Source organism: Rhyacophila brunnea, unplaced genomic scaffold, assembly GCF_057557595.1.
Source record: "Rhyacophila brunnea isolate RB1 unplaced genomic scaffold, BYU_Rbru_1.0 scaffold_14, whole genome shotgun sequence".
In the NCBI taxonomy this organism is placed as follows: Eukaryota; Metazoa; Arthropoda; class Insecta; order Trichoptera; family Rhyacophilidae; genus Rhyacophila; species Rhyacophila brunnea.
In genome coordinates, this window is record NW_028232796.1 from 16,403,809 (window position 1) to 16,420,331 (window position 16,523).

General features: G+C 32.7%; 1 protein-coding gene across 2 annotated transcripts in view; it reads left to right on the forward strand.

The window, feature by feature from the left end:
- Positions 1 to 15,937, forward strand: part of LOC147075657 (protein Aster-B-like) — a 33,112-nt gene extending 17,175 nt beyond the window's left edge. For both annotated transcript variants that reach the window (XM_085941958.1, XM_085941959.1), the window contains 11 exons: positions 3,970 to 4,280; positions 5,289 to 5,408; positions 5,832 to 5,985; positions 6,243 to 6,327; positions 8,478 to 8,646; positions 8,732 to 8,842; positions 9,064 to 9,256; positions 9,943 to 10,074; positions 12,629 to 12,908; positions 13,850 to 13,982; positions 15,711 to 15,937. In XM_085941958.1, the coding sequence (XP_085798084.1) occupies positions 3,970 to 4,280; positions 5,289 to 5,408; positions 5,832 to 5,985; positions 6,243 to 6,327; positions 8,478 to 8,646; positions 8,732 to 8,842; positions 9,064 to 9,256; positions 9,943 to 10,074; positions 12,629 to 12,908; positions 13,850 to 13,982; positions 15,711 to 15,803 (1,781 nt within the window). In that variant the 3' untranslated portion in view covers positions 15,804 to 15,937. The remainder of the gene's footprint in view (positions 1 to 3,969; positions 4,281 to 5,288; positions 5,409 to 5,831; positions 5,986 to 6,242; positions 6,328 to 8,477; positions 8,647 to 8,731; positions 8,843 to 9,063; positions 9,257 to 9,942; positions 10,075 to 12,628; positions 12,909 to 13,849; positions 13,983 to 15,710) is intronic.
- Positions 15,938 to 16,523: the final 586 nt, after the last annotated feature.

Below are 16,523 nucleotides of genomic sequence, written 5' to 3' on the forward strand. Positions count from 1 at the left end.
AAGTCTCAAAGCACTAAATCATTTATAATAATATTTATATTCATGTATTTTTTCACCATCTTACCAAAAATACAGTGGCATCCATTGTTAGTTCAAAAATTACAAATTTCATTTTGTAATGTGATATATGAATCATAAAACAACTAAAAGAAATATCAGAATTTAAAATGTGTCATAAAAATAATGTTTTATTATTTTTATGACCCTCTTTGGTCTCAAGTTCGACAGCAGAGCAATTATGACTTGTGAGTTATTAGGGTATGGCATAATTATAAACAATGCTGACACTAAAATAAATGTTAGTCACCACCCAACACACAGTGAATATAATGCTTCGTCTACATGAACGAAATATGACAGGAAAAAATTTGGAATAAATCGTAAATTTGGTTCCAAACTTTCGGCCGATGGATCGGCCCAGATGGAGTTTTCGCATAGGTATGGTGGGCCGAAATATCGGCCCCGTGGGAGTAAAAGGGTTAAATATTATCACAACAATTTATATCATAAATATTCATTTTCAACTGGCAGTTGATTCAGTGTGTCGTTGTCATTTTAGTGTGCACCTATTCATCAGTAGTAATATCGTAAGTATTATCTTCTTATCTCCCGTAAGTATACCTGACAAGTATGCTCTTTTTCTCTGATCTCCACAGCCTACCTTTTACCAAAAGTCACCCTTCGCCACTGATATCTATCGGCTTTAAATAACTAATAAACAAAATACTATATTAAAAATTTATTTCTGGGTTTTTCCGCCATTTCGTCCAAATATTTCTCCAAGTTTTACCGGTCGGCAGGTATAAAAAGGTTGGGGCACACCGATCTAAATCACAATTTAGTCTCAAACCCGTACTAGGAAACTCTTTTGGGCATAACGTGAGATTAACCCTTTTACTCCCACGGGGCCGATATTTCGGCCCACCATACCTATGCGAAAACTCCATCTGGGCCGATCCATCGGCCGAAAGTTTGGAACCAAATTTACGATTTATTCCAAATTTTTTCCCGTCATATTTCGTTCATGTAGACGAAGCATTATATTCACTGTGTGTTGGGTGGTGAGTAACATTTATTTTAGTGTCTGGCATTGTTTATAATTATGCCATACCCTAATAACTCACAAGTCATAATTGCTCTGCTGTCGAACTTGAGACCAAAGAGGGTCATAAAAATAATAAAACATTATTTTTATGACACATTTTAAATTCTGATATTTCTTTTAGTTGTTTTATGATTCATATATTACATTACAAAATGAAATTTGTAATTTTTGAACTAACAATGGATGCCACTGTATTTTTGGTAAGATGGTGAAAAAATACATGAATATAAATATTATTATAAATGATTTAGTGCTTTGAGACTTATTTTTTGAAATTACTTCATTCCATATCAGTTAGTCGTCGATACTGTATCGAATTCTCTTGCGATTTCGTGAATTGAATAATATTCTTGAATACCTTGACACTATACGATTTTTTTTGATTACTTTATAAAAATTCTATTTCATAGAGAAATAATAATATGTTTATTTTTTTTTCTGTTACTACATAAGGATAGATTATATTATAAAATTTGATATATCAATTATAAATAAAAAAATTTTGTCACACTTGTTTTGTTGTTCAAACATAGTTTTATCCGTTCATTTCTAAATAAATATTGATACATTATTTTTTTATTTTGTTTTATTGATGTAAACTATCAATATTATTACTTATTATTGCTTTATACACCATTGAGAACACACAAAAAAAGTTTCAAATTTTTAAAACATGTGTAGAATTAGTTATTTAAAAAAAACTAAATCGACGATTTGTTGTCAAAAAACGCTTGGGAGTTTTCGCATATGCTAGGCTAAATCAGCTGGGAGTAAAAGAGTTAACAAACAATACGGTGCTTATTTTGTAAAATCATTGAATGGTACTTCAAAAATATCATGAATAGTGTGTTCCCTGTTCATTGGGCCAAGATGATTGTTTTTAACAATCGTTAATCGCACGTTGTATTTTGTGCGATGTGATATGACAGGACGTCCATAGACGTCCTGTACTGTGGAACGGAATACGACACGACGTTTATAGAAGTCGTATTTTGGATTAAAACAATATGTTCCCTGCTACTTGTGTCACGGTGCGAACATATTTCCATTAGATAGTGTCATATCTTAAGACTTAACTCATTTCTATGTATGTAAATCAAAAATTTTAAAAATTAAATTTTTAATATGTTTCATATCATTAACATGACGTATTAGCTAACATATTGTGTCCGCGAATGTGTTCACCCAACTTAAAAAGTCAAAATAATATTGGATGGTATGTTCTTGGCATTATTTAGTACCTATGTGTTTATTGTTGGATTTGATTTTTTTTTTGGAAGGATGAATTTTTGACAAACTCCAAATACCTATTAGCGTAAGGCCTGAGTGTTTTGCTGAGCCGTGCGTGCAGCGTGGATATTGTATGCAGTTGTTTACCATGCACGTTGCACGTCGCGCTCTGCAAAATGCTGCCACTCAGGCCTTATGCTTACTGTTAAATAATAATTAAAATAGGTAAATATTAGTAGGCTATGGTGGACTTAAATCATTTTGTAAAGAAAATATGATTTATAAAATATTTGAAATCGTTAAGTTCTCTCAGTTATAACATTAAAGTAATTTCATGCATAGTGACCTGCTAAATCTCAGCTACTGAAATTCACGAAAACAGTAATTACTTATAATCTATATAATATTCATTTTATCACTAGCAGAACACGTTGGTATGCAAGTACATACAATTTATTTGTTCATCGCCTGATAATATTAGAATCAACATACTCGTTGATAATTTATGACATAACAGCTGTATTGAATAAAAATTTATCTGTCATTGTGCACATGTAGTGCGGGGAAGTCAGATTAGTCTCTGAATGGTTTTTGAATTTTTTGTTCACCGGGAATTTAAAATTGTTATCAATTTTTTTACACGCTTCTTACAGTTGGCATTATTTAACTTTATCATCGAAAAGATAAGCAAAAAACATTATTTTCTAATTGAATTTATGATTTAGTTTTTTTTTCAAAGCTGTGAATTGAAGTGTTTAAAAATGTTGGTGGATTTGGACTGTTATAGTTTTTATTCGAGGTGAGTTTGTTTTGTTTATTAATAAAGAGACAGTTTTCAATGAATGCAAACATGAAAATTATAACATTGTTTCATATTATAACCTCTCTTTATCTGCTGCTTATAATAATTATCTCTGTTTAAAAAATTATGTTTCTGCGACCATACTACTTATGTAGATTTGATGCATTGGCGATTTTTGTCATATTTTTTAATATTGGAGCAGTCTTATTAAACTCTCACACTTATGCCCTGTGACAATCTGATATATTTTAGATTATATTTATATGGCTATTATTTTGTTTAGCTGACATAGCTCAGCAGTCATGTTTCACATTAGCTCTCTAATATCGGGGAGTTATAGCATTAAATGCTGCCTGGGGAAATTTCACATATTTTGTGTATTAAAATACAGGCCGTATGCGTTCTGGACATTTTTCCTGACCTGCTCTCTTTTACCATCCTAGAATGGTTAAGGTTATGCGAATGGCTAACAACTAACCTACGTAAATAATATCTTTTACGATAATTCCATGTAGTGGTATTCATATGCTGTGTCTAGAATGTATACAGTGAAAATAAATAATAAGAAAGATAAAATAAATTTTTCTCGTCTAAGCATACCATAATATGGGCCTATTTACATAATAAAGCTTATATCTTATTAGAAATGATTGTTTATCATCAATAAAAATCAGCTCACAAAGTTTTTAACGTTTGTTTACACTGAAAGAATATTTTTTGTAGTCTTAACAAAGTTTGGCGATGTTATTATACTAATTCATCTTTGCATTTATTGTTAGTGTCTCTCAATTGTACATTATTTGTTTTTCTCTGCTTCTCTATGGATACGAAGACTATTCTTGCGCTATCCAAAAAGACATTCTGGTCCACGGACGGCTGTACGTGTCCCAAAACTATCTGTGCTTCTACGCCAACATTTTCCGATGGGAGACGTTTCTGTCGCTGCGTTGGAAGGACGTCACGGCCATTACCAAAGAGAAAACGGCTCTCGTTATTCCTAATGCGATTTTGGTCTGCACCGATTATGAGAAGCATTTCTTTACGTCGTTTGCTGGCCGCGATAAGGCTTATCTGATGCTATTTAGACAGTGGCAAAATGCTTTGATGGACCAGCCTATGTCGAACCAGGATCTCTGGCAGTGGGTATGTATATCTCCAACTCGTGCTCTTTCATGTTCTCCCATTAGAATTGATATGTAAACTGATTTAAAATAATAGTACTATTTAGTATTAAAAAGTTGTTTTATTTTTTTGTTGAATATTGATGAGTTTTAGCTGTTATACGTAGGTTTTTAATGCTTTAATCCAGCGGTCCCCAACCGGTGGTCCGTGAAAGAATTTTGGTGGTCTGCTGAGTATTTTGAATATTTTTGCAATTTTCGTATTTATTAATAAAATTTAAGCCTTATTACGTCGTCAGTCTATAGTCAATGTGTGGAAGAAGAAATAAATTGAATAAAGCTTGCTGTTCGGGATAAAATAAAATGGCTAAAAAATAAGTCGGCTTGAAATACAAACGGCTCTCCGTGTTGCGGTAACGCCACGCCATCGGAACTAAGAATCCAACAGCTTGTTTCAAACAAGCAGCAACAAAGGTTACACTGATTATCTTTCTGTTAACCTGTAATCAATCTTTTATGCACCTCTATATTGACGTAGAACTCATATTAATATAATAATTGTACCTATTGATTCTTTTTTAATAAAATGATTGTTTTTGCATTTTTTGTAATGAATATCTGTGTTCATAAGTTTATTTATTATAATTCTTTTATCATTATATTGACATATCGAATTTTAAACAAGTGTGGAAAAAATACGTGGTAGTGGTCCGCGGGATTCAAGATTTTGAGTTTAGTGGTCCGCGAGGTCCAAAAGGTTGGGGACCGTTGCTTTAATCTCGCAATCTAAAGCCATGTACACACAGAGAAAAAGTTGACAACCTCAATAAATTGTTTCAATGGGTTGTTGTGCTACAGCAGATGAAGCAATGCTGTAATTATTAGCACTATAAATACTGTAAATTAACAGAAAGTTTTTTTAAAGCCATGATATTATTACTTAATCATATTAAACCATCCCACAACTTTCCATGTTTGCGTCCTGTTTTTTTTATATTTTATGTGATAAAGTGATTTTGTATTCAAATAGGTTCATATCTGTTATGGAGAAGAATTAGGATTCAACACTGACGATGAAGACTATCCTCAAAACTTTCTTGAAGATGACAAACTGTCAGGCATGAGACTGTCGGCAGAGTCCATAACAGAGGTAACTGTAACTTACTTGTCTTGTAAATTGAAAATAACTTCCTTGGTTAACATTGAATGTTAACATTGAATAAACTGAAATGGCTACTGTAAATGCTATATTGATGCGTAGAGCTGGTTTCATTGAAAAAGTGATGTAATCAAGGAAAAACTTATGATATTATAATATAAATAGTAATAATATAATTAATTTTAGGTAATACTTAAGTTTTTTTATTAATTTCTCTCATATCATTCAGCATATTTTCGTGATTAATAAAAGGAATACATCTCAGGTAGTCACCGACTGAAATATATGTGTAGAGCTTAGAGAGAGAAATGTGTGGTTGGTGAAACATTGGATAGGTACAATGAATGTCTCGCATTATGACCGAGTTCAATATTTAAATACCATTATTTTCAATGATAAAAATTTTATTTCTAGGCTTTTTTGGAACAGAGCATGGAAAGCGCGGCAGCAAGAAACGAAGATTTAGGATCCCCACCGCTAGTCGATTTGTCCAGCACCGCTTCTACTAATAACTCCTCTTCACCGCAGTGGCCGCGATGCGCCTCCCTTTCCCATGTTAGCAAACACAGTATGTTCATTGATTATTAAAAAAATAGGTGCATCATTGCCTATGACATTTGTTTCCAGTGTGGCCCGTAAATAGTTAGTAAATCAATAAATTAGCCGTACTGATAAAAAGGTTATGTTTATCAGAAGTTTTACATATCATTCCTTTTTCAACAAATGCAGCAACCGATTCGAAAAATTATTTAATAAATTATTGACTTATAACATAATAATTATATAATATTCTAATGTCTGGTCTTCTCTTTTGATTTATTTAAGCCACTAATGGAAATTTTAACGGCGGAGATACACTACAAACCGATATGTCAGACACATCTGAAAGTGAGCCAGATAAGCCCCTCAGGTATGAACCATTTGTATTATTATTTCAACTATGCCTACAGTAAAACCCAGATATTTTTGATTACGAAACACCAATAAACATTAAAACTTGTTTTACTAATCTAACGCTAACCGGTTTGTATCAGGAAGCCCGTGTGTATGGACGGGCAAACGGAAGCACGTGCAAACCAAAAGGTGCTGTAAAAGTGTATACCGCGCAGGCAAGTCTAGCCGGCGCATTAGGATTACGATAGTGCAGCGGTCAGGGAACTTAAAACTAAACAAAAAGATACCCTTCAAATGAAGAAGAAATGTTTATCAAGTTCAAGATTTACTAAAAATACCAGATCTGTGCCGGAAGGTTTTGTATGGCGGCAAGTGAGAGGCTGCAAATTTTTTTAGCAAAAATAAACTTTTTTTTTTTTAAATATATTGAAAGTTTATCATACACACTTACCAATCATATGCTAAATGTCTCATTATTGGACCAGTATTCTTCCGAATTTTAAATTATTCAAAACAAACGCCTGAGACTGGCATTCTGTATTTTGTCTTCAAAGACGGGCGAATAACTTTGCGTTTTTTGCCATTCTATGGCCGGCACTATACGCCCGGTCATATCCGCAAACATAACCACACACATACAAAATGAATAGAAAAGCATCGATGTCTGGTTAACATGGATGCTATTTTCATGTCGAGATCAAAAGGCAGCAGAATTTTTTTCATTTCTACACCGGCAGTTTTAAAAGCCTTCTGATAATTTTGTTGATTTTTATTTGTATTTTTTTGATCCTTCATGACCCCGAAAACTTTCACCTTTTAGTTAACCTCTGCTCACCGACCCTGCAGTAATGGGATTATTTTGGTATCGCTCTAAAGTTTTATCAATACAATTTCAAATACATCCTGTTATCCGGTTGTACTTCCTAAATTGATAAAGTAGTTTTAAATTCAAACTGTCGCCATTTTTACATGTAGTAATATTAATTATTTATAATTATAATCAATTATAAGCTGGCATAAAATATATTTTGGTCTGCGAATTTTTTACGAAGATAATACATTATACATCTATGTAATCTACATTTAATTTTGTTGTAACATGTACATAGTTTTAACCTTGAAGATTTAAAAATGATAAAAAAATGTTTGATAAAATCATCTCATCTCATCTGATAAGATTATTGATGTATATTAATTAATTAATCACCATAATAACGTATCTCCAAACATTTCATATTATCTGCCTATGTCAATTATTTGACAGAAACTTTCCAAATTTAATTTTTTAGTACATAAATACTTGGGCACTGACTATAATAAAATTTTGAGAAATAAACTTTCGTAAAGAGAAAGTTTTACTGAAATAAAAAGAAATCACAGAATTTCGAGGGAAGTTTTCACACAGCATATGTACTAATAAATAAAACAACATAATATGATTTTTTTGTAAATATATTACTGTGAATACATTGTAACTAAATATTGTTTCTAATTTCCATTCACTTATCAATTTTTTGAATGCCATGTTAAACGAAATATCAAAAGTTTCAATTGAAATATTGAAGAAATGAATGCAGTAGTTATTGTAAGTTTTTTTTTTAATATCTACTATATCGTAATAACTTTCGCTGAAACTATTCGGTTTTTTGATTGACTTAAAAATTAGATTGCTGAGACAATATGAACCACAATCTGACGGGACTCTTTTCTTCCTGTGGAGTAATATTTAGTTTTGCAGAGATGTTGTGAATTTGTTAGACTAGCTCTGCTAAGCGTAGCACCAAGTTAACACTACCCAGTTTTTTCATTCGTTTGATCATACATGAAATGGTAAAATTATTAAAAATACAACTTAAAAACACTATGTGAAAATAATGATAAGAAACTGTGATTATTTTGGATTAAGTTGATGAAAATTCATAACATGGTTATTCTAACCATATTATGACTGAATTTTTATGTATATACATTTGCATCGACAGGGGATTACCGATCTAATTGTTAGTTCCGAATACTCTCTGCGTAAATATTGATTCAATTAATTGACAGATATATCCAATCAATACCGACCAAAGCAAGCAAAGCAATTGTAATATTATTAGATATACGTTAATATTTTGTAATGTACGGTTGCAGTTGGATTAATGTTTCATAAAATGTTTCCAGCTTCGGTCATGAGCTGCACGGTTCACAATGTACGGATCCCCACGACGGTCGGAAACTGGTATCCACAGACGTGCACGTCCACATCGACCAGCTCTTCACGATGATGTTCACCAATTCCAAATTTTACATTGAACTGTTGGCCACTAGAAAGACGACCGATTTAGTTCAGGTGACAATTTTTTGATAATACATATTCTGAATCATAATTAAAAGTATATATTTATTTCATAATACCTATACCCATTATATTTCAGGCATCGTGGAAACACAACCCTGATACAGGACTGAAATGTCGACAAGTTAGTTTTACAATTTTACTCGGCCAAGCTGTCGGTCCTAAAACTGCACAAGTCACCGAAACTCAGGTATAAAATATTTTTATGTAGGTACTCATTTAAATAGTTATCTTATTTTGTCAAAATTCGATTGAATTTCTTTTTGCGAAACATCCCTGTACAAATTTTCAGTGGTAACTCTTTTATTCTCTCTGGTTTTGTTTAAAATATTTTTATGTTCTATTTCTATTTCAATATTGATTTGAAAAAAAAAGAAAATTATGATTAAAACTGTTTAACTATTTTTGTAGGTTATGTTGGAATGTACAAAGCCCGGGCAAGTTTATTCAATCGAAGTGACGAGTAATAATGCCGGTATACCGTATGCAGATTCCTTTACCGTAATAGTGCATTATTGTCTTCATAGAGTATCAGAAAATGTTACAAATTTGCAAGTTTTCGGTCAGATAAAATACAGGAAGAATGTCTGGGCATTCGTTAGAGGTTTGTTATAAAAAAATAATTTAGTATCATAGTTTCAACCATTTTATCAGAAATACTGAATAATTTACAACAATTTAAGTATGAGTTGCAGAGTTTAGGCAGAGCTTATTCTTTGTGTATCATGGAAATTAAAAAGTGTAATGTTTTTATAACTTGATCTATCTCTACTTAAAAAATGAATATTATCACCGGTGAAGGTTGTTTGAAGGACGAGAGAAAAAACCTGTGGTTTTAAATGGAATAAATTTTCCATGTTTACATTTTATACATGAATCGCAAATGAATTTATTCAATTTACCCAGCAGTCTGTATTGCTACCACTTAATATTGATACATATTAAGTTGCATTTGCTGGTAAACATGTATTATTTATGGTTTTTACAAAAATGTATTATAGACTATATTTTTTTAAATTTTTAAATGATAATTTGTTAGACAAAACAAAACGTAATACAGTCTACTTGTTTCTGTGTTACGGTAGGTTTTGATTTGTTTAATGATCACGACCACAGAAACGATACAGCAAACTATATACATATTTATCAAATAATTTGTGGAAAAGAATAAAATTAAATATCACGTGTATTAAATACACCGAGCACCCTCGAAAGCTATAAATATGACAAAAAGAATGATAAATGATAAATATGAAATAAATATGATAAAGATATTGTATTCCGTTGTAGGGTTCATCGAAAAGAATTGCTGGGCAGGTTTAGACGATTACTTTGACACTTTCTTAAAAGCCGTTCATACGGAAGTAGAAGACGAACGCGGACCATCCAAAAGGAAAAGTAGACGGAGAAGAAGAGGAATAGGTAAATCTTATTTTAACGTATCTGCATTTTGTGGGTGTTATGGAAGAGTGATTGTTAGCCAATTGCTTAGGCCCTCCTCCCACGGCGCAACTGAAATCTGACGAAACTGATTGGTGATGGAGCTCATAAACTGACCAATGTGATACGCTACTGAAACCCACTTGAAATAATAATCACATAACTTCAAACTGTCAAACTGGACCATCAGCTGTTTTGTACAAAAACCGACAACACGCACGCTGCTACGTTTACTCGAATACAATTATGTTATTTCAATTTTGCTTATCTTGTACTTTTGACGTCTTGGGTTGTTATGGTTTTTATTGCATTACGCTTGTTACGCAGTGCTACCAATTTTGGTAAGAAAATATGGTTTTTCACCGAATCTACTGATATTGGTACCACTGTTTTACGGTGACTGGAAACTTGAGAGACCGCGCGACCAGCATGTCGCGTCTCTTCGCGACCGTTTTGAAACTGAGAGATTCCAGTCTCACCGTCAGCGAGCCGCCATTGAAATACATTAGCTAGATACTGGTTGGAATTTTAGTTTCAGTTCCGTCAGATTTCAGTTGCTCCGTGGGAGGAGGGCCTTAATCTGTTGGCTTCTCATTCATGAGCCTATTACTACAAGGTTCTAAGTGTTTATTTTCGACAAAACAAACCTAACAATGAAGTAGTTTTCTAAGCTGCATCATTGTTGCTTTTGTTTCACCAAAAATAAACTCTTCAAATCTTGTAATTCTGCACTCGCGATTGAACAATATAATTTTGAGACATCTGCTGTATTCAGTATAGGGATCGCAATACCCAATGAAAATATTAATACCGGTTTTCGCATAATATTTATAGCATAATTATGTACATATATGTAAACCGTTAATTATGTACATATAGGGAAAGGTATCATAATATTTTAGGGATGCTGATGTTTACAAATACCTAGTAGTTGAACCATTGGCACTTTCTTCGAATAAATCAAATCTTTCAATAAATTTATATTATGAAGTGTTCTTAGATACGTATGTCACTGGTATTCCACCTAATGTTTTATTAGTTTATTGCACTTGTTACACATAGCAATTTCTTTACTTTTATCCCGTAAGAAGTAAAACCAAACACATAACAAAAAAATTCTCCATTATTGTATAAGTTACTCTTTAGTAGATAAATATAAAACAAATAGGCACAGGAAAGTCCATTATAGTATATAATTATTACTTCATCATGAAATATTCGCTGCTGGGGCCGAGGTCACTAATTATTACACAAACGAACAGTATTTAACCGCGATTTCAGATTCATCTAAAAATACACCCGACACTTCTAACACCCATGAGGGACTGGCGAAAATATTTGGATAAATTTTAAATTGGAAGTCGGTACCGTAGGTATGCAAAAGATGTGTTTCGAAAACCTGTATGTGTCATTGCTGGTCAAGGACGTCGAAAGACAACGGATATAAGCCAGACATTACATAACCCGACAAAAAGAATAGAAATTCTAATGGATTCAAGCTCTGTACTATTCCATTTAAGCCGTTTTTTGCGACCCGGGTTTCGCCGTTCGGCATCTTCAGGCGTCGTGTACACTCACCAAAGGTAAAAACACACTGACAACGAACACTCTTAACTCTACCTTATATAGTAAATCAATACAATAAAGTAGGTAAAAACTCCATTACCTACCTATCTAGTCAGAGTCACAAAAAATACAATAAATAAATTATGAATAGTTGAAGTGTCAGTAAAAAACCTAATTAGTAAAAACCCTATCTTATTAATAACAATACACTCGATAGCATATTATTATAATAAATCGTCAAAAACCTAATAATAGATCATTATTCTTTATAAACAATAAAAATACTATACACAAAAATGTGTTCGTTGTCAGTGTGTGTTTACCTTTGGTGAGTTTACATGACGCCTGAAGATGCCGAAAGGCGAAACCCAGGTCGCAAAAAACGACTTAAATGGAATAGTACAGAGCTTAAATCCATTAGAATTTAAATGCAAATTCCATCAAGTACCTTCGGTCGATAGTATTAATATTAAAAAAAATAGAGTCCTGTTAAACCTTTTATGTTAATTAATACGTTTTGTTTCGAAAAATACTGGGATACCAGTTTTGGAATACCGGTATTGTAATCCCTAATTCAGTATGAGTTATACACTCATATGGAGACAGGCTTTGTGCGTATTCTTTCCTTTGTGTGCAGATTAATCAGCTTTTATTTTATGATCAACAAATTATAATAATATATAAGATAGAAAATTATTGTTTGGTACTGTTCGGTTAAAGCGGATACAGCGGAAAACGCATTTTGAAAATAGCCGATAAACTGGATTATTTGTTAGTTTGGGTTAGGTTAGGTTTGGTTAGGTTAACCTAACAAATAATACAGTTTATCGGCTATTTTCAAAATGCGTTTTCCGCTGTATCCGCTTTAACCGAACAGTACCTATTGTTTTTGAGAGAACTTGAAAATTTGTACACATAGTTCCATTTCATTATTGCGTATGTGTCTGAAAATATGTAAACTATTTTGCAGGCACCCAGAGAGAATTAGAGATAGGCATATTGCAGGCGTCACCGATGCACCGACCTTTGGCTTCCCGAAAGTCTCTCACTGGTACCCCGTCCCACCACGGGGGCGCGCCTCCCATCATTCCTCCCAATTTCTTTTCTTCTAAGCTCTTCTGGATCCTGCTATTTTGTTTTCTGTGCTTGATGGTGACGTTGAATGGCGTCCTCTATTGGAAATTGTGGAACATGGACAACAACTCGCGTGGCATGTTCGACAGTGATAAATTCCCAGCTAATGTTATAAGGTTAGTTATGATTTTTCTATTTTTCATAACATAATTGAGCTGTTTAAACCTCCAATTGAAATATTATAAGCACAAACATGAACAAACATTTCGTAAGTCAATGAATAACATTATTAATCTAACTAAAAGGTAGTAAGGGGCTTATCGTCACCGAGTATTGATGACTATATTAATTAGAGAAAATTATTAAAATGTAAATTTAATTTTAGTAATACATGCAACATTGAGGTTTTTTAGATAAACGAATAAGAAATTAAAAAAAAAAGAAAATTGTCACATTTGGGGTTCTTAACAGCTGAATGACGATATACATAGTACATAGTTATAAATTTTACATTTTCCAAAAAATTAATTGCACACAGATCTTCTGTAGTTTCAATTTTAAAAACATTTTTTTATTTTTTGAAGTCGACAAATGAAAAAAGCGTTGCTGATATTGTATTACCCACTGAAAAAAATATTATTGATTAAAATACATACATCCATATTATTATATTATATTGTTGTGACTTCTTAAAATAATGGAGAACATTTCATGAAGCTTGAGAAAGATTTATTGGATCGTTTTAAAAGACATTCTGACCATTTGAATGACTTTATTAATTATTTATTGTGGTAAATATACTTTTACATAAGTCAGAAATTTTTTTATGGCGGTGGTAAAAAATGTTGATGAAATTAGGTAAGTACCAACTTTATAGGAGGACTATTATAAGTAATCTTTTACTGTTACAAGAATTAAAATATTTTTTTATCCTTGGATCCCTGTGTGCGAATAATTGCGCAATAACCTGAGGAATGTTCATATTCAGAGTGCGATCTGTGTACAGTTTTCCTATGTGAGTCATCAGTAAATAATAGGCCTGTTCGCTCGCATATCTGAGGTCTTTCACATAGCTATCTATTGTGAATATTAGTCTTTCACGAATATATTTTTGCAGCCATGAAAATAGTCCAACGCCGGAACTCATAGCAGAATGGTCGAAGCTATTGAAAGACCAATCCTCATTCCACATAGCAGAATTAGACAAATGGAGAAAAGCACTAAATGACGCTATTTCATTACTAAAACATGTAAGTACTAACATAATATCTTTTCTCATTTTAGAAATAAACATTTCATGATTATGTAAAATGTTTTAATACCGTAAAAGGATATTATTGTAAACGTCGATGTTTTGTGTACATTACATGTTCGTGGTTATCTCTTGGTCGTGCACTCATGGCTGAGGATCGTGACCACATTTAAATTTCGCCATCCTTTGAGCGACCAAGTTTTTCCATCCTTCTCGATCTTCCGCTTCTCTCAGGGCAGAATGGATGGTGCCCTCAGTCAGCTCTTTCACTTGGTCGCTCCATCGCGCAGACGCTCTTCCTCTGCTTCGCCTTCCCTGGAGGGTGCCCAAAACTACCAGTCTCTCCAGGTTGTCCGGTCCGCGCCTGACAATATATCCAAAAAACTGCAGAATTCTTCTCAGACATATCGTCGAGAGCCGTTCCTTTATTTTCAGTCTCTGGATGATTGACTGGTTCGTCCTGTGCTCCGTCCAAGAAATGCGAAGAATTCGGCGCCAACACCACATCTCAAAGGCATCATGGTTATATCATATTTAAAATGAGCATAAGTTGATATTGAGACTAAGATCAGTCCACACCATTTGATGTCCCCACGGGGAGAAACGATTACCGGCTCTGTAATGAATGTGTTGTTCAGGAAGACAAAATTTGAACACCGAGTGGAGCTGCGACTCGCAGGTGTCTTTGAGAACGTCGCGGAGTATCTAAAATGTGCCCTGGCATCGGGAAGACGTAAGATGTCAGTAAAATTGGAGAAGGCCGGGACAACAGATTCTCATTCAAATGAGAGGTGGTAATAGAACAGCGAGTCGCAGTCAAATCCTCAGAAAAATTATAAAAAAATTATATTTAAACAAAGATATTGAAAACCTCCTATTGAGATTGAGCCTAAATGTATATTTAAGCGAAAAAACGACCACTGGTCCACATCCAGGTTCATTTGCAGAGAACTTCACACTACTGCTATGACTTTATTTGCCAATTTGCAAAGAAAGAAAAAAAAGACAATCCGTCATGATGAGTAGATAAGCAGCCAATAATACTTTACTTCGGCATTATTATTTAGTTGAGATATCATGTAAAATTTGTATAAAACCGTATAACTGCACTCGAGTAAGTAATCACAATGTAGATAAAAAATGACCACCGATGCAATTGTAAGAAAACCGGAATGGCAACTGAGTAATTTTAATATTTGTGGAGTTTACCAACTTAACCGTACTTCATGCACTTCCAAAGTAATTTCAAATGTCATCACAGAAATAAAGTATAAGACACCTTCTATTTATTAGTCCAAATTCTTGGTATTAAAACGAAATCGTTAATAAGTCGTACGTTTTTCTATTTTAATAATAATTAATAGCATACAGTAAGTTTTCTATCAGAAATTGTAGTAATTTGCTTTCTATATTTGCCATGATATAATATTATTGTATTTATCTCAAGATAAATTCTTTCTATTAATTATTAAAATAAAACAATAATAAATGGTTTTATATTATATTCCAACTACATAGATAACCAATGTAACTAACTCGGTGTTTTATTTTGATTACATAATACACTGTCTTTCCACCAAGAATCGACAGTTGATACCGTTAAAAGAAATCTATTATTTCTGATTTGCAGGATTGTATTTGTATTCCCAGCAAGCCAATGAACATATATTATGAATTATGTGCGATGGGTCTGCATGGCTAATTGGAATTTATTTTTCTTTTGCAGACTGAAACGGCACTCGCCAATTTGCAGTCAGTTATAAAACCATCTTTGGAGCGACCGCCTCCTTCGACTTCCTTGCCCCACTCAGAACTGTGATTTATAATTCTTTACTTTATAGTATTTTTATTTTCTGATATTAATTGATAAATATTATGTTACGATCGTATGTAGCTAGGCCAGCGTTCCCCAAATAAATGAATTCTGCATCTTTTAAATCTGCTAAATAATCAATGTGTATCAAAAATAGTATTGTCGAGTGCAATGTATATTAGAAATCAATTAGTAGTCAAATTAATATATAATTATATTGAAGGTGTGGTTTTCGTGCATATATACAATTATTACATAGATTGTAATGTTACTGTCTCAAATTAGTATGTATTGCTTTAAAATTAGAACAAAATTAATTGATTTTGGATAATGTACTACGCATAAGTCGGATGTATGACGAGGAAAGTTAAAAAAAACTTGAATTATTGTTTTTGTTCCGATGTAAAGAGATATAATTTTTTATTGGAAATTTCCAAAATATCCGTATGTTATATTATATTTAATTTTATCTCGAGACAAGGCTTCGTGTGATTTAATTATTATTCTATAGAGATAATATTGAAGTGTCTGTTCTCCGTGTTATCCGTTGAATTAAAAATATAAATATGGCAGAACGGATACTGCTTTCTAAACCGTGTTATCAAATAACATTTGACAGAATCAATAAATCTGACAGCGAATTAAATATTACTACATAGCAACATTTTTTTCAACGAAAATAGGTACTTACTTTTCTTAAGTGTTCTTTTGAAACTGTCTTCCCAT